At 29.8% G+C, this 19,311-nt stretch overlaps 3 protein-coding genes across 4 annotated transcripts in view; 2 read left to right on the top strand and 1 right to left on the bottom strand.

Moving 5' to 3' along the window:
• The first annotated feature begins 571 nt into the window (after positions 1–571).
• Positions 572–1,024, top strand: LOC108686485. Its single transcript, XM_018191823.1, has 2 exons — positions 572–849; positions 976–1,024. The coding sequence occupies exons 1-2, from the start codon at positions 572–574 to the stop codon at positions 1,022–1,024; spliced, it is 327 nt and encodes a 108-aa protein (XP_018047312.1).
• Positions 1,025–1,186: 162 nt separating this feature from the next.
• On the top strand, positions 1,187–5,229 carry LOC108686584 (potassium/sodium hyperpolarization-activated cyclic nucleotide-gated channel 2-like). Its single transcript, XM_018191958.1, has 8 exons — positions 1,187–1,203; positions 1,414–1,600; positions 1,684–1,818; positions 1,942–2,137; positions 2,844–3,035; positions 3,165–3,263; positions 4,577–4,698; positions 4,984–5,229. Exons 1-8 carry the CDS (start codon positions 1,187–1,189, stop codon positions 5,227–5,229), a joined length of 1,194 nt encoding a protein of 397 aa, XP_018047447.1.
• A 2,001-nt stretch (positions 5,230–7,230) lies between these two features.
• LOC108686634 (tubulin polyglutamylase TTLL5) overlaps positions 7,231–19,311 on the bottom strand; it is a 31,881-nt gene continuing 19,800 nt past the window's right edge. For both annotated transcript variants that reach the window (XM_018192059.1, XM_018192060.1), the window contains exons 12-16: positions 12,017–12,157; positions 11,161–11,311; positions 9,579–9,745; positions 9,195–9,389; positions 7,231–7,690 (exon numbers count right to left, since the gene is read on the bottom strand). In XM_018192059.1, coding sequence (XP_018047548.1) covers positions 7,678–7,690; positions 9,195–9,389; positions 9,579–9,745; positions 11,161–11,311; positions 12,017–12,157 — 667 coding nt within the window. In that variant the 3' untranslated portion in view covers positions 7,231–7,677. The remainder of the gene's footprint in view (positions 7,691–9,194; positions 9,390–9,578; positions 9,746–11,160; positions 11,312–12,016; positions 12,158–19,311) is intronic.

Here is a 19,311-nt window from a genome sequence, read left to right as displayed (position 1 = left end):
ATAATGCGTTTTGAAATATTGTGTTGTGTTTTAGTCAACAGTTAAATTATGGTATATTTAATAATTATATAATTATAATATTATATTGTAATTACTTGACATTTGCGCGCGATAGCTCGTCGGATTTTAACTGATCATAAAGGTGCATTAGGTGAATATTTTATATGACATAATCCTTTCAGAATTGTTGCACATGAGATGTGAAAGATTGAAACATTTCTGAAAATTTTCCGCAACAATCGATGCTGTTTGGGTATACTATGTTTATACATTTTGTGCGATAACCCGGATAATTGGATAATTTTTTATGCATACATTTATGCGGCTGTGCCAGTGTGTGAATATACCCGTGAAAGCCCGATGTCCACGATGCTAGAAATTCGTCCGAGATCTTGGACAGAGAAACAATTAACAAATCACATTTGAACAATTGATCGCATGATCATTACGATTGATCAATTCTTCGTCCGAGGTCTCGGACCGATTTCTAGCATCGTGGACACAAGGCTTAAGATCTTAAGCGATCGTCTTATTCTGCTTGCTATCATTGACAGGTCAACTAACATACGGAATGAGAATTCGAGACTCAAATTTCTTGATAAAACGAACGAAATTACGCGCACATATATGCGACTTGCCGAGGACATCCGGCAGCAATCTGCCGAAATTACCCCCAAACGCGAAGTTTTACAATCGGTGGAAACGAAATCTTCAAAAGTTTGTTCTTGTTTCCGCTCGACATCCTTTAACAGGTTTAACTTTTCGCAGCCAAACAGCTATTGCTCTTGAAAAGAGAAGACATTCAAGATCACCTTATCGATGGATGATTCATCCATATAGTATATTAAGGTAAGAAAATTTAAGAAATCAATTTTGACTTTTTTGTGAGTACAAATGTAAAACAGAGCATACGTTATCGTAGATTCTACTGGAACACAATAATGACTGTGACGTTTTTATATATTTTTGTAACAGTTCCACATATTGTGTGCTTCTACAGGATTGGAAAAAGCAGCGGTCCTGAATATTGGAATATCGTGTATCCAATTTATTCCGTTTGTATTATTGACATATTTTTTAATTTTATTACTGGATTTGTATCTTCAGATGGACATGAGATTTTTCTTGATACTACTCTAATAGCACGGTGATTGTGCCATGATAAGCTACGATCCAGACAGCACGTATGTCCAAAATTGAGATGTAAGACCAAAATCTTAAATATTTTAAAAATGTTTTAAAAATATCTTACAGTATGATGATTTAAAAGATCATTAAATGATGCCTTTATGTTACCTAATGTTATTTTTATGTTACATGGTGTTGTCTGGAAGATTAAATTCGTTATTTCTCATTATTTTCTACTTATTTAAATATATAAAGTGAAAACTATATAATTGTATATTTAAGCAGACGTTATATAAAGGGATATTTCTTCTTTGACGTTATCAGCTCGATACCATATGCATGGTTTTACCCAACACTTATCTTACCACCTGGTCCAAATTCAAATTCTATATTACTTATAATTGAATTATTGCCTATTTTAAAATTGATTCGCATATCTACAGTACGACAAAATGTTCAACACATCAATGCAGTAACTTATAATTATATAATTATCATTTAAATATTAATGTTTTGAATTTTATAAATTAATTAATTTGTATTATTTTTTAATAGAGTTTTAGGATCTCTCAAACTCAACATACAATAATATGGTTTATTATTTTAACATTATTAATTTTTCATTGGAGTAGCTGTATAAGTTACGTTTTTCCATATATCGTCATGCATGTACAAGGAAAAACTTTGGAAGTACGGTGATTTCTATAAGTGAATTGATCTGTCAAGAAAATTTTAAATTACTTTGTAATTAAAACACTGAATAAATAAAAAATAATAATAAACTATCTCCTTATTTATATGGAATAATTTCAGAATTCAGATGCAACTTATATTTCGATAAAACTTCATAATATATCCGACTGGGAAGTTTATTTAATGTTTGTGCATATTGGCATAAGTAATTTTATAGGTTCGAATTTTATAGAATTCAAAGACTTTGGTATTTTGGACATAATAATAAGAAGCATACTTCTTCTCTTGGGAAAAGGCTACATAATTTATTTGATTGGTATTAAATCATTTTTTGTTACGTTAAATTTCTAATATTTCATAGTAATTTCTTTGTTAAGATAATGTTATCTTTTAGTCGTTTTATTTAAATATAGGTAAATGTTTACTTTAGGGGATCCAGCTCCGATGACCTTGATCTTGATTAATGTGACCAAGATCATGATCCTGAGTAACTTTCAACAGGTTTTAATTGGTGGACATTATTCGTAAAAGTTATTAACTTATTCGTAAATGTTAATCGTAAAAGTTGTTAATTTAAAAAGTTATTAACAAAAAAAATTGAAGAAATAATTACTGCTTAGGGGCACACGGTTCCTACACAAAGCGACTCCTATCCCACCTCTCCCTCTGTTGAGGGGCGCACGACTTCTACGCGAAGCAATTCTCTTCTTCCTTGTCCAGAAGCATACGATTGTCCATGCGAAGCGAGTTCCACTCCATCTCGCCAAATTGCGCTTCGCGTGGAAGTCATGCATCCCTAAGCAGGGAGGAAAGTGGGATGAGAGTCGCTTGTGCAGGAATGAGACGTAATTTTTTTAAATTTCTTTTGTTAATAACGTCCACCAATTAAAATTTGTTGCAGGTCACTCATGATAACATATGTCAAGGTCAAGATCATTGGAGTTGGTTTCTCTAAAGTAAACATTTACTCAAATAGAAATAAAATAAAAAAATTAATTCGAGTAAGAAAGTTCTTATCGCAGTTACGATGCTGCAACTCTTGGAATCGTCTGTCAAACCAAAACTCAGATATCAACGAATCATACACGAAGTAAAAGAATACATTCATCAGAAGAAGCTTCCGCTATATTTACAAAACAAGCTGATTTTTTATTACAAATATCGCTACTTTGACTGTTTCTTCCAAGAGAATATTATATTTGGTATTCTTTCGGGTTAGTTAAAAACAAGAAAATGAATTGAATTATTATTAACTAATTTCTAAGATGTTAAAATGAAGGCTTATAGCGTATAAAGCTTATAAAGTATATATTTTCTTCTTATGTTTTCCAATATTCTTTTAGGTCATTTAAATCAAGAAATTCTATTCCATGGTAGTCAAAGACTGCTAGATATTATGGTTCTTCGCAATTTGCCCCGTCATGTTCTTAGTGATTTAATAAGTAATTTTTTTCTTCTGTATTAATAATAATAATATTTGTTGTTATTGCTATACTATTTGTACTAATATTGTATTACTAATTGTTACTACTCCGGGTAGCAAGCATATTTTGAAATACTAGGCATGTTAACATCAAGTAAAACGATAGTTACATGGAAATTATTTTAATATTTACATTTTATTGAAGACATTATGTATCATTGACGTAATCTTTCGATCTTGCGTTGTAATTTTAATTTTAAATTGATATTATTATTATTATTATTATATTGATATCTAAAAAAAATTTTCTCAAGTCATAAATTTTTTGTTTGTTTATACTTATTGTTTTACCAGATGCATTTATAATTTGTCTCAAATTTAATAATAATTGTAAACAAAGTGTTTTTCAACTGAATTTTGTAATAAACTTTATTATTTAAGTTGTTAAGTATCGATATAATGTCAATTATCATTTTTCATTATTCAATATCAGTCAATTAAATAACATTTAAAGACATAAATATTCTTGATCATATGTTAACACAAAATTATCATTTTTACATCAATTTAATAAAGATTAATTATTACTTTTTGTTAATTAAATAACAATTAATAAAATAAGTATCTCAGACAGAATCATGTACAAAATCGAGACATAAAATTCCTTAAAAACATTAAGGAATTTTTGGAGCATTTTGTCATTAATACATCTTATTATATTCTAATTTTGGACATGCATGTTATCTAAAACATTAACTAATGTACTGACTTCTTCTATTTAGTTGTGCTCTAAATAAAATATGAGATATAGGTATACTATTCCGCACATAAAAATAAATCAAAATTGTAGTTATATATTTGATCTTTTTGATAACATTTATTAAATTGATTTATTAAATTGATTGGTCATGAACACATCTCTATTAATGTTAAGTGTTCGTGATCACAATATATTAATCTCGTACAGTTGCAGAAGTTAATCAATATTAAACATTGTACTACGTACATGGTTTAGAATGGGTAATCTTTTTTCCTAAGTCCTACTTTTGATCATATCATCATTTTATTATGAATGTAACGCCAATAATCTCTGATTATTGTTAAATTTTTTATTTATAACTTTTATTAAATCGTTATTTAACCATCTTAAATTTAATTTATATTTATTTTAATGTAATGCTAAATGGTGTAACATTTATCATAAATGTTTTAACATCGTTTAAAGACAATTGCGATCTTATTATTGTATACTATTGTATACGTTTTCCATTTCCGATTATTATTTATTTCGAAAACTGATTTTTATTTTAATGATAAATTGATTTGTTGTAGATTCATTAAAGCAAGTGATATATCTCAAGGGAGATATAATTTACAAAGCCAGTATTGAAGGCGAATATATGTATTTTATAACTAGTGGAACCGTTGCACTGATCACATTCTCCGGGAAAGAAGTAACTGAAAATTACATAGAAAAAAAAAATAAATTTAAGATATAGCGGGACTATTTCGTTACTTCCAACCTTAAGGTAATATAAAATTTACGACAACAAACAATAACTTTTTGCAATAATATGTTTATAACTATATTCGTGACAGTTTCAGAACACAAGTATGACCTTTAAATGTTCAGTATGCTGTTAAGAAACATACACGATCGTGAGAAATAAATGAAAAAGCCGCGCTCTATCCTATTCTTTATTTAAAATTACAGTTAAGTAATAAGATATTCTTTATAGATATATCATCTTCACGATGGTGATCACTTTGGCGAAGCTAGCTTGATTTATCCGAATCACCGCAGAGAAGAATCAGTTATTGCTTTAGAAGTGTGTGAGCTGTTGCGCTTACATCGTCGTGATTTCAAACGCTTTTTTGCTGCAGATTCGGAGTTTTATAACAACTTAAAAAATATCGTGCATGAACGTTCGAAAAGAATCAAGGAACTGGAAGAACAGGATATAAGTGAAACGACAAAACAGTAATTTTATTCTCTTTACACAGCTGGAATTCTAATTGTAAGCTAACAATTTTTATTCATTAATCGTACAAAAAAATCGTTTTTTTTTTGTACAATGTTTTGTTTCAAACATAATAAAAAATTCAATATTAAACTATTATAAATTATTTAACGCCATAAAATGTAATAAACTTTTGAGATACTCAGCTAATTTAATGCATTAATACTTTAATTATGTCATTAACATTAAAAAAATGTAAGCTCTGAATATGTTATACTTCTTATATACGAGAAATAAGAACGATTAATTGTTTGCTTAATTTGTGTAAACATTATTTTTTACCATTAGAAAATTTCTTTTATCTTAATTTGCGATAAAAGTACATTGTAATGCAACTTTTTAAGATGATAAGAATATAAGAATAAATTTATAAATGAAGAATTACAATCTTTTTCGCGAATTAGATTGTCAATTCGAACATTTTTAAATTTTTAAATTTTTATATTTATAATTAATTTTATGTTAAATTCCTATATTTCTAACAATATTTTAATAAAACGACAAAATAACTATTCAGCATTACAATAAAAACCGATGTTGAAGTAGATAAATATAATACGTTGTCAAATCAAGTGTTTTGGAATTAAATAATGAAAAGTTTTTGTGAACTTTCTATAAGAAAGCTTTATTGCACATAAATGACATGAGCATTCTTATTGGCCTAGATTACATCACGCACTTGATATGCGTATCAGGTACTATATTTCATCAAATCATCAAATTTATATTAAATATTTATATTTAATATTTAGTATGCACGATATAAACGCTGCCGAATCAGTTCAGTACAATACGAGCGTATTGTACTGAACTGAGATGCGTATCAAATGACATAAATGACGACATAAATGCATGAAATGCATTTTGGTAGAAGTCTATTAAGGATCACTATCTTAATTAAAATCGGTATTATGATTGACTTATGTTTCTTTTAAACATATTGAGATTGACATTTGACATATTAAGATAATATTTGCATTATTTTTTTCTCTTACGTTCGCAATCGTGTTAAAACATTAATGCGGTTAAAACACGTATTAATGTTTTGACGATGTAAACTAGGCCGTTAACCGTTCATATTGGTATAAAGAAAACACATAGTTACTTAATCAAATAAATTAAATTAATTACCTATCAGTAACCGAGCTACAATATTACAGATGTCAATTAAAAACATATATTTATTATCGTGTTACATAAAAAAAATGTATTTCACAACTCACAGGTCCATTTTCAACTGAATTTAAATATATTTGACAATTAATGCAAAGTAATTGTGTACAGTAACAATTTTTATGATTGAATGTTGTCGCAAAATGATAAAACGAGGTGATTCCTGTATTTGAAACGTCATTCTATTGTGTCAGTATGTAGTGTTGTATGTTGCTTTTTTTTATATACAAATGTACGTCTAGACTCCATAATTTTTTTCTTTGGTGAGGATTTCCGTCATCACCATAACAATTTTTAATAAGTATTATCTGTGAATCATCTATTTCTGCGACAGAAAATTGTGATAATAATGAGTCGAATAATGATCTCTTTTATAGAATAATAATTAGCTCTTATAGAATAATAAATAGCAGGAGGATGCTAAATTAAATGTTCGAACAAGTATCGAATAAAAAAGATGTCTTCCAAAGAACAAAAGAAATAGTATAGATAAGGATTTATAAATTGAAATAGTATCGGTTGTTTTAAATAGATGATAGATACGACTCTGAACTATCGATATTGATATCCGGCAAATGGATAACGAAAATGACTAACATTGTTTGAGAGTTAGGAAACTAAAAATTTAGGCCACAAGTGATATCGATTCCAGTATTCAATTCGTAATCGATATTACTAATCCTAATTAAACTAAAGTAGATCATTAACATACGCGGCACCTCAGCATCGATTCTTTCGTGAATAAAAAAGGCATAAAAAAGGCTTCGTAAACGCAGAGTCAGTTAAAGTTTGACCAGTTAATTGACATTCTGCCGGTCCACGACAGTTAGTCAAGCAATTTTAGTCAATTTTTATTGATTTTGTGTGATCGAGTGCGATAGTATTCTTATATCTCTCTAAGTCGTCCAGTCGAGATTTGATTCGGTACATCCACGAAACATCCAGTCGAGACCGTTTTCTATTCTTTCATCGAAGCACAGTACAAGTATATTCAATAAGAACAAGAGCTCGTTTTTAGCCGCGCATATTTGCTTGCTTTTTATAAGTGGCCATGTTTTTGGTAGCAATCCCAATCAAAACAAAGAACTCATAGTTTCTCTGTTATTGTCATCAATCATGCCATGACATATGGCTGCGCTTGTCTTAGCGACAAGGTCGACGAGATACGGTAGCTGATTACAGCAATTAATTTTATGAAGCAACGTGACTGTGCGTGGATGTATCTGACTAATTATCGATTTAGTGGAAGATTCTGAAAAGTTAAGATTTTTTATCTCCAGCTTTTTTTATTGAGCTTTTTTTATAGGCGATGATTCCTAATACTATTCAAAGACAAAACCTTGATCTTGAAAACTCGTTTGAAAAAGATTAAAGGTGCCGATGCTGCTTGTTTCCATTCTATATTCTTATACTATGATCGAGAACCAATCCAGCAAAGTCTACCAAGACAATTGATTCATTCTTTTTGGCCCACTTTCAACAAGTAGTAAGTCTAAGCATTTTATTTTCTTTACTTTTTCTTTTTCTTTTTTTTTGGAAAGATCCCCGAATTTAAAATTATTAATTTACGAGTTTTACCTCTATTTATTAAATATATATCTATTGAGTGAAGGAAAAAAAAAGGAAAAAGTTAGATATATATTAGAATTATTAGGATTGTATAAATAACTGAACATTTAATCCTCTGAAGCACACATTTTTTTCTTCTGTCTAATTTTTATATAATTTAGTATGTAGTGCTTAAAAGATTGAGAAAGATTACCTGAATCGCGATATTATGAGCATACGTACGTTTCTATTTTTTTTTTATTTCTCTGAATCTGTCTAAATTAGTAAAAAATGGCGACATTATTTAACTCGTCAGTTAAATTGGCCCAATTTAAGAATAAGCAGCAGTATAAATTAACAAAAAATTCACGGAAACCTTCGCAAAAGTCATTCGGTATATCGTGTTGTTTATTAGTAACCGTCGAAGCATAGTCGGCCGATTAATTGCATCGCACCTGACGGCGCGAACTTCATGTTCTGTGATTAGACAGCTTTAAAAACTCAATATTTGAAAACTATTGACATAAAATTTTACTTTTAACATCTGTGATTCATTTCTTAATGTGGAATACATATCAGCTCCTGCAGGTGGTTTGGATCATCTTTATATTTGAATATTAAAAAACAAAAGAAAGCGAAGATGCTGAGTGCAAAAAGTGCAAGCAACGTGAGCAGACCTATGGTAATGATATCAGCGATTTCTAAATCGCTTTGTTTTGGAGATCATTATCTGGAGACACGGTAGTGTCTCGGTGTTAAGACATGGCATGAGACATTGCCATGCTCCTTACGCGAACTGGCGATAAGATATACGAATGCGTAATATACTAATATGTTGCATACGTAAATAAAATTAAAGCGCTTTAGAGAATATTCAAAATATTCTTGCTTAAAATGATGTCTTTGACATTATATCCAAGAATGATTTATTATTATATCAGGGCATAAAAATGTTATTTGCCATTTTGTTTTAAAATAGCCTCATATAATACTTGATTTATCAACAATTTGAGAGAGAGAGAGAGAGAGAGAGAGAGAGAGAGAGAGAGAGAGAGAGAGAGAGAAAGCAGACAACTGCTTAGATTAAGAATTATGCATATAATTATGCATAATTCTTTTCTTTTTCTTTTTTCTTCTCCCTCTCCTCTCTTTTTCTCTGTTCATCTCTTTCAAAATAAGAAATTCGGTAAATGTAATAATTAAATTACCTATTAATTGAATTATTACATCTGCACTGTTCTGTTGTAGCGGCATTGGAATACACTCGCGACGTAATATGCGGTAAAGACCCGAGAAGATTTGCGCCGCGTAGATTGCCAGCGCAACCGCTTCTTCCCAAGAAACTATGAGTGCACTTATAAAGACGAGTTTGTAAAATCAGCACATCATCAAGATCTTGTTCGCTGTAATGTAATCATATTACACATATCTTAATTTGTTCTGAAATTAGACGTTTTTGATATGCTTTTTCTGTATCTATTTTGTGTCCTAAAATATGATACAAATGATACTATTTTGTATTTTAATGGGTTGATTTTTTCTCACATAATTTCATAATAGGACTATTTTAAAAATTCAACATATGTGCATACCTTGCAGCAGCTAAAAACTTTTGGAAGAGTTTATTAGGAACGGTATGAGACCGATCTACGGTGTCTTCGTATAGATCTGTTTCTCTGTTATACAGATGCAAAAAATCAGAAAGTTGCTTTGCGGTGATGGCAGCTCGATCTTTATCGCTTAACTTACTGCATGGTAACTATGGAAGACATTATTAATTCAAACAAATAATTCAATTATGCGATTTATTTTTGATAGAAAATTGTCGTATTCTGGACGTAATGCAATATTTCGATAATAATAGATACTCAATTTATATACTTTAACTTTGAATTTAACTTAAAATTTGAAAAGTCCAATGGAATTAATATGAGAAAATTTACCCTATAATTTAACGAAATAAATCTAAAAGCAAGCTTGTAGTGAGAATAAATTATGTAGAAACAAGATATTCATTTTCCTAAACCCGTTAGAATGTTACAATGATGAGTTTACAAAATTAAAGTTTCCCATCTCCCAATCAGTTAGACATAACGCAATAATAATGAAACAAAAATAAAAGAGAAGTTTCAAGTGGACATCATACAAACTTATCTTTCCAAAAAGGGTGAAAAAAGCGCTAAGAGTACATCATGCTCTTCAAAAACGAATTACTGTACATTATAAAATTATAAAACCCAAGTGGTACTATTTTTATTATACTGTGACCGATTTAAACTTAAAAATTTTTCAAAGATCAGCTGGATGGATTTTACGATTACGGATCCCACCGCTGTCACCAAATATGTTGTGCCAAGGAGTCGGGCACAACAGATTCGGGATCCGCGAGGATCGTCGGGATCGGAGCTAATTAACTTTACACACACTTTTTTCGAAATCTTAAAATATTTTATTAATAAATTAACTTTATAATTTCACTATTGTTTTCAATTACTTGATTATTCCCCTTAACGTCTTAACTTCTTACAAACTTTAGAGAGACAGAAGAGATTCGGACTTAGTGTGAGAATCCGGATCCCGAATCGATGCTTCAGTCCGATTATATCTTCTCTTGGTTTCTGTATGTCCTTGCTGACGAGGTATCTCTCATCAGCTTTCTCAGTATTCTTCCGAAGTCAGAAACACGCGGAAATATCTTTTAATTAAAATATCAAACTTAATATTTTAATTAAACTTTCATTTATTTATTTTATTATAATGCCGCAACGCTCATGACAAATACCTCTGTCTTTATATTATGTGCTATATTTGATTATGGGATGTAACTACTTTTATTTTGTAAACTCATCCTTAAGACCTATCGGAAAGGTTTAAGAAGTTGAGGAATTAGCGTATTTATCTACTACAAACTACATTGGTTATTGAGAGAGAGAGAGAGAGAGAGAGAGAGAGAAAGGGGGGGGAGCTATTTCGTTAAATTATCTTTAGGGATAATTTTATCGTACTTTATTCTGCACTTAACCTTTGTCATCGTTAAAATGTCTTAGCGTTTTTTAAATAAATTACTTTATTATATAACAAGCTATAGGATACGATTCATTTGATTCTGCAAATGCTTCGAAGCATTTGTAGCGTTAAGTTAGCCATAGCCATAATGTTATTATTAATGCGTACCGTAAATAAAAATGGTGTTCTCAAACTGCAAGATGAATGTTGGAGAAACTTCATAACAAGATCACAACATCCTGGATCTACGTTAGGCTGTGATATTTTCCGTAATATATAACCTAGATATAAACCGAAGGCTCTCCTTGCTTCACCAGAACTGAAATATTATTCGTATAATTTTTTTTATGATGAGAAAGAAAGATAAAACAGATAAATTAATCGAACAATATTCAAACAGTTGAATACTTGACTAATTGATATTCGTTACACGAATAAGAATATTAATAAAAGTTGACACATGCTGTTAGTGTATATTTCTTATTTTATTTCAAATATAAAAGTCAATCAAAATATTACAAACGTTTTGATTCTCTGTTTTGGATCTTCTTCAGTGTAGTTAGTACGTTTTAAAATCTATAATCATTGTAAACATATGTAAACAGATGTGTAAGTTATTAGTTAAAAAGTCACTTATTATGTTTCATTAAAGACGCAAGTTTATTTATAAAACATAATCTAACGAAGTAATTTAATAAGTGATTTTTAATAGCTTATACATTTGTTTACATGCGTTTACAAGGATTATAGATTTTAAGACATACTAATTGCACTGAGGATGATCAAGAGGATTAAAATGTTTGTGATATTTTGATTGACTTTTGAAATAAAATAAGAAATACACACTAATAATATGTATCGGCTCTTATTGGCATTCTTATTCGTATAATGATTTATTCATGTGCTGATTAATTTAATTTGTCAGAGTTTTTGTAATATATTGTTTAATCGATATTTCTTATTATATTATTTTTTACTTATATACTTATACTACTTATATTGTTTTATTGATGAAATAACAAACCTCAGCTTATTGCCTTCTTGCATTGATTGCAATACTTGACTTTTATATTTATGTACATCTATAGTTACATTTTCTTTGTTGTTCATTCTTTCCAAGCTCTGTTTGTGGCCTTTCACCAATGCTCTTTCATATCTTTCATACCTATAAGGAAATGATTAATTACTAACTTTTACGGGAACATAGTTATATAAATGAAGCTATAACAATGCATTGTAATCTATTTTCGCAGCATCCAGATTCACATTTTGTTTTTTTTTTGTCATTTTTATAATAATAGTTAATATTTTTTTAAATAATGTTCGGCTTCTTATAATCTTACTTATGAAAAATTGAAGAAATAGATACTCAGTGTTATACAAGGTATCCTAAAATTCGAGACTCAAAGTATTATAACATAAAAGTTTTCTAAAAATTAAATAAAAAAGTTAGTTGTAAATTTTTATTTTAAGTATATCTTCAATATCTTCTGAGATATAATGATTTAAATGTGACCATTACTGTCAAGGCACTAGTTTCTGGTCGGTTAAAGAGCACTCCCACATTGCTCTCAATATTTAAATATAATAAAATACGAAAATACAAACTTTTTTGGTTTCAAACGATAAAGCAATATTCAAGTTATAAAAAAAATAATGTAATAACCATAATTAAGTTGATAATGAAATAATATCGCCGTAAATTATATGGAACTAATTTTTTATCAGCCTTTTACTCTTAGATTCAATTTCTGAGCTATTGTCAGAACTATATCTTTTGTTTGGATCATATTATCTATTAATATTATTTATATTTATATTTTTCAATATACTATTACATAAATTCGTGAAATAAGTAAAACATGTGGATACTATATTAATTTATTAATATAATAATTTATAATATAATTAATATAATAATTTCCATACTTTTAATATAATAGATCAATATATTTTTACGACCGACTGCTGTTAATATATCCATATTAATATTTCCATATTAGTAATATATAGAAATGTGAAAAAAATAACATTTTTCTTATGTTTTAATTTTATTTACTAGAAGCTTTTTTATTTTTTTCTCCTTTTCTTTTACTTTTGTTTCTTTAATTTTAATTTTATTCTGTCTTTTCTATTTTTTTCCTTTTTTCAATTAGACCTTGATGATTCTCTTTATTCGTTTGATATAGCAACTGCAGGAATTTAATTTTTTTTTCTTTTTTAATTCCTGCTTTTATTTGGACCAAAATAGATACTTCTTAAATGAAAATGACACCGGGTCATCTACTGAAAAATTTATATACAAAAATTTATATAAATAATCATGTTTTATTGTGATTATAGAATAATTATCTCAAAAATTAAATATATATTTTTTTAAGAGATTAAAATCGGGTAGCCGTTTCATCCAAATGTACAATTGAAACAAGATTTTTGCCTTGAATTTTTTTCTTCTATATTCAAAACACTCTGCAGCCTTCACATTAATTTTGTACTCCAATTTTTATCGCTAACTGATATAGATTCTCAACAGAAACATCCTGACTTTCATCACTTGAACAAGCCTGTGTGGCTAACTGGTAAAACTTTGAAATAGGATTTCGTTCGATTGTTCCATTTTCATGGATAATCCAAATAATATGTTCATTCATAGATGCATATATCAGAACATCAATATTTTCTTAAATACTTAAAAAGGGGGTTTCCTACTTTGTAGGGTTAAAAAAAGTCGAGTTCTTTTTCACACATCAATAGTACAACTCTTCGAAAATATGTCCCTAAAATTTTAGAGATATTCGAGAAATTCGAAGACCTTCGGTATAAATTCAGCACTTGTATATATGGGTACACAGCGTGCAGGTATAATATAATAATTTAAAAAATATTTTTTATTATAGTTCTAAAATAGTCTTGAAGCCATTCAATTTTTATTCTCGAACTTTTTTTTCTATCTCTTATAGTTTCGATGATATTCGCTGCGAAAGAAAAAAAATATTTTTTTTTTGAGGTATTTCACTCCTTAAATCTTGAGAAAAACATTAAAAAAATATGAGTAACAATTTTTCTAATATTTTTTCATGCTCTACAATATATCCAAAACTTAATTACTTTTAATTAACTTATTAAAATTGAATCAGTTTCAACAGATTCTCTTGTTAGTAGCATGAGAGAGGCCCGAGTACGTAGAATGGAACATATTGCTCAAAATGAATTCCACGAGGAAGTTGAAGGATTATTGTATGCTTTTGGAATAGCAGATTTTCGTTTTAAATCTGATTAATTTCTGTTTTTCTTCTTCAAGACACTCTATTAAACTATTCTCTGAACGAAATATATACAATTACTTTCATTTTGTTAAACATGTGCAAATAACAAGCTGACTGAACAAAAAGATCTTGCTTACGCCCGATCATAATAGATGGCAGTAACATGCGTCTCTTTCCAAACGTTTATTTTGTCGAATTTTTTTGTTTTTTTGCGCTCAATTGGAACTTCTATATTTACACTTGGGGAGTAAACTTCTAAAATGCACTTTGTCCAAAATTTGATTTTTTTAGTTAGAGATGGCATAGTTTTCAGTTTTAAAAGATTCATAATTTAAGCTATTCTACGATATTCTGAAAACATTTTTTCACCATCAATTTGTGTTTGAAAAAAGTCTAGACATTCGAAGTGCATTATATCCTTTAACTAGAGATAAACAAAATACATTCGTTTAATATTATTAGAAATAGTTTAGTAATTTTAATATTTTACATCTTACTTTCTGATTGGCAAATTGTTATTTTTTTCGGAAAATTATATAAATTTTAGGCAAAAATGTATTTTAAAAGTCTGCTTCTTACTTATTGTTAGTTAGAGTAATTCTTTATGTTCAATTTTATTATAAATATTTTTTGCAATGAATATTTATGATGATGAATGCATTAAAATAATTTATTTACCAAATTGATAAAAAATTAGAGACTTATCAGAAATTAGTGTTCTGACGATACGTTTAGACAGTCATTTGTAAATGTAGGAGAGCGCTCAATACAATTATTAATACTACTGCATGTGCAATTCGTAGATTGGCGGGTGTTTAAACGTAGTCTGTAATTGGCCATACTTAAATAACACACACACACACACACACGTACGCACGCACGCACGCATGCATGCATTCTTGATATCTCAAAAATTACTGATTAAAATAAAAAAATTACAAATAATTTTGTTACTTAATCCTCTGAGAATTTTCTTGTTAGAGTATTTTGAGTCGCGAATTTTGGGATACATTCTGTATTTTTATTTCTGACAACTTTAATATATTACTCATAATCACGATTTTAATACATTTATAGACGATAATGTAAACTTATGTCTTTTTAAAATCTATAGCAAATTGCCGCTGGCAAGAGAAAAAACATTAAAAATGTAAAGAAAAGTCGAGTATATTTTGCAATATCTTTACACAAAATTTTATAAATATTGTAAGGTTAATTTAAATGTCGCGCAGAACGATATAATGTACGCGCCCATCGCGCGGAGTAATACGATCAGGAAATGGAAAGTTATTTTTTAAAAGTAACAAGTTATAGTTATTGAGTAGAAAAAGTAACACGTTACTAGTTATCGAATTTTAAAACTCGTTTTAAAGTAATAATTATTATTACTTTGAAGAAGAAACTTCTTGTTTTTTTTTTTAAATCAACGAACAATCATAGCGAGTGCTTAGGGGCTTTCTATATCTTAAGCGTTATGAATGGTTTGTCCAATCACATCATGTTCAATCGTGTGCAAACTAATAATAAAAGTAACTGTAAAATTCATTTATCATTATCAAAAAAATGTGACTACGTTATCGTTACAATTACTAAAACAAAGTAACGCGGTTACCAGTAAAGTTAATAAAAAAGTAACTTATAACTGTAACTTCATTACAAGTAACGAGTTACTTCCATCCTTTGAATGATGTACGCACCTATCGTGCAGAGGAGAATTAAAATAAAGATGGAGAGAAAACACGCATACATAAGAGTCGCTTACTTCTTTCTCCTTCTTTTGCAAACTCGCGATCAAAATCAGATTTTTCAAATGTTCACTTACAATACGATCTTAGAATTAGTGAGATACGACGCCAATTGAGGCACCAAATTCAAGATTAGTATGACTAAAAATCGACAAGAATTTAAGACAGCCCTATGAAATGACTGAGTCAGGCACGAACATATTAAAAAACGCTGAGTGCGATTTATTGCTGTATGCAAATAAACACCGCGCGCGATCCGGCATTACATAGGTCGACGACACATAACAATAACATCGTGAAATCGAATAGATACGAAACAGCCGTATACATCTCTAGCATACCAGAGTTATAGAGCTATGGCAGAGAACGAGATGTAACGAGATGGGTCTGAGTACAAGAAATGTCATAACATTTACTTAGACTTAAGTTATAGACGTAAGAAATGCACAGATTTTCATGTATGACATACAACTTATTGTCGTGTCTCTAAATGTTTCTACAAAGAGTCGTAAGCGGTAAGTCGTAATAGAAATTAACCAATTACCTATTGTAGAACAGACCTAAGTAAGTATTACAATTCTTGTACTCAGACCCGTAGTCGTGATGTGGAATAAGATAGAGAAAAACGTAGAAGTCGCAGTGGTGAATGGTCAGAAAAGTGCTTTGGTCTCTGAGACCGAAGCACATTTCCGACCATTCACGACTGCGACTTCTACGTTTATATCTGTTTCTACTACGTCACGATTACATCCTGTTACGTCTCGTTACATTTCGTTATATTTCTGTCATAAAGTTAAGATAAAGTCCATTCGTGTTGCGCAAAAAAATGGAAGGAACAACGACGCAACATTGGAAGAAGAAATGTTCACGGTAACGATGTTGTAAGAAAAATTTCGAAAACGGCACGAAGGCAGAACTTATGACGTGATTAAATAAATTTGGTCCTTTCGATATGTGGAAAAGATCGCCGGAAGAGAGAGCTGTGGAAGGTGCCGCATACGTTAAGACAGAAGAACGAAATTACAGTATAGATAAGAACAGTAGGTTTACTCAGTTAAAAATAGTGCAAGGTGCTCTTGCGCATGACCGAATCGCCAATAATATGTGTGGCGCACAACCAATCAGTTTCTTCTATTCAAGTACTACTTTTATTCAAGTATTCTAGGGGTGGTATTCATAGTCCGTTTTTATTTTAAGACCGTCTTAAGATGTTAATGCAGTTCTCTGATTGGTTCATGATATCTCAAGACTATACTTAAGACGGTTTTAAATATAAGATCCGATTATGAATACCGGCCTAGATATAGTCTAGGGAAGCAACTTCGCTCTTACAAGTGCTCACACACGGTTGACAACATAGCGGTTGTTTAACAGATCAAAGGTGCCGACACAGAGTGAGTCTATTATTCCTACCTATACTGTGATGGAACCAAGCGCCATTTGACTGATATTGAGGAGCTATTAAGAAGAGAGTTGAAGTTCTTAAAAAGAGAGAAAAACTTAATGGAACGAGAACTAATATGATGTGAGAACGAATTACTTAGGCAAATACCGCAACCTTCTACACCATTTGAAAGTTCGTAAGTAAAGCTTAGTATAAGATCAATGGGAGATTTGACGATTTCGATGGATCTGAAGGAACGTTCGAGAAATGGGAACAATAGATTCAACTTCTAATAGACATATAAATTATTGGGTTGTCCAGAAAATTCGTGCCGACTAATCTATATAATTTAATAAAATTTAAATTTTCTGGGTTTCAATTTTTCTTCAACATCGACACGAACTTTCCGGACAACCCAATAGATAAGAATTCAGCCAAGATTTCTATCTCCAGAAAACTTAAGAATAAAACATTATTCTGGTTTAACTCAAAACCAAAATATGCAAATGTAGATCGGTTATAGATCGGCCGAAATGAAAACAATGTTTGATCATTGATCGAGTAAATCTGTCTGGCAGAAAGAATTCGAAAAACGAAAGTGAGGTAATTATGCATATTAGGAGCGATCTCATAGATTTCAATGATTTTGATATATGTTGTCAAGGTCCCCGAGTGATCTCCAATTTTAGATGTTATTTGTTAAAAAATTAACAAAATAAGTTTAAGACATAACATCCTTTTCTATAGCATAAAACAAAAATTCTATTTCAAAATAAATTTTTTTTGCTTTAGAAACAAAAAATTTTCTTTAAAAACATTATCTTTTTATATAATTTTTGTTTTTAAAGTAAAAAATATTTGATATTGTAACGATTTTACGCAAAATAAGATTCGATAATTATATAGAATATGACCTTTTCCGAATTTCAATATTTTTTGGCTACAATGTTAATAACAATTTTTGTTATGATTCAGATAATGAACCGGGGAAGGTCTCGCCGCTAAGACAAGCGAAGCATCATAGCGTGAGACACTATTGTGTTCCTTTACGCAAGCTGAGTATTATGCTGGATCGAAATTATCGGATCTCAATAACGGTTGATCCGATCGAGTTCTCAGTTTTTCACTTAATCGATAGCTTACACTCCGATTGTATCATACATTTTTCTCTACGTACCCTATAAGCGGGGATATTGTGACGCAAAGTCCTGTAACTTTTCAAATTCAGGTATTGTCATCATATCGTTATTGTCATCATCATCATTATTATTGTCGTTGAACAGCTCAGAATGTACGGCAGCATCTGGCGCTAGATGGCGCTAGAAGCGTTGATCGGATTCTTTCGGAAACATTGTCAATGTCTAGGACACTAGTTAAACAATTGCGAACATTAATTAATTTGCATTGATGAAGATTTGTTAACTAGGAAATGAAAATCGTCATCGACCTCTATTTATAAATTAATACATAACGAAAGGAAATCGCATGGAAATGAAATTATATACTATAATTTGTTAACTAGAAAATGATAAAAAAGCGATTTATTCGTCTTCGCTCTCTATCTGTTTATAATTAATATTTAACAAAAAGAAATCGAACGAAAATGAAATTATATATTGATATTTGTTAACTAAGCTAAGCTACGAAATGGGGTAAATGTTCAGAAATCGTGTTCTCCAAAAACCGTTTTTTCTTCGATAATGAACAAAACTAGTAAAAAGACATGTATATTATGTTTTAAGAGGGGACTTTTATGGTTTTTGTGCGAAAAAATTCTATTTCAAAAACGAATAAGACGATTTTATTTTTTTGAGTGCGTGACAAGTCGTATATACTTCTAGGCAAGAGGAGCGGAGTAGGTAGACCCCATTTCGCATAAAAAGTTGTGTGCATTTTGACAGGAAGGAAGGTGGAATGGAATTCG

Source organism: Atta colombica, unplaced genomic scaffold, assembly GCF_001594045.1.
Source record: "Atta colombica isolate Treedump-2 unplaced genomic scaffold, Acol1.0 scaffold187, whole genome shotgun sequence".
In the NCBI taxonomy this organism is placed as follows: Eukaryota; Metazoa; Arthropoda; class Insecta; order Hymenoptera; family Formicidae; genus Atta; species Atta colombica.
Note: the sequence above shows the minus strand (reverse complement) of the source record. Positions and strands in the feature narration are given on the sequence as shown.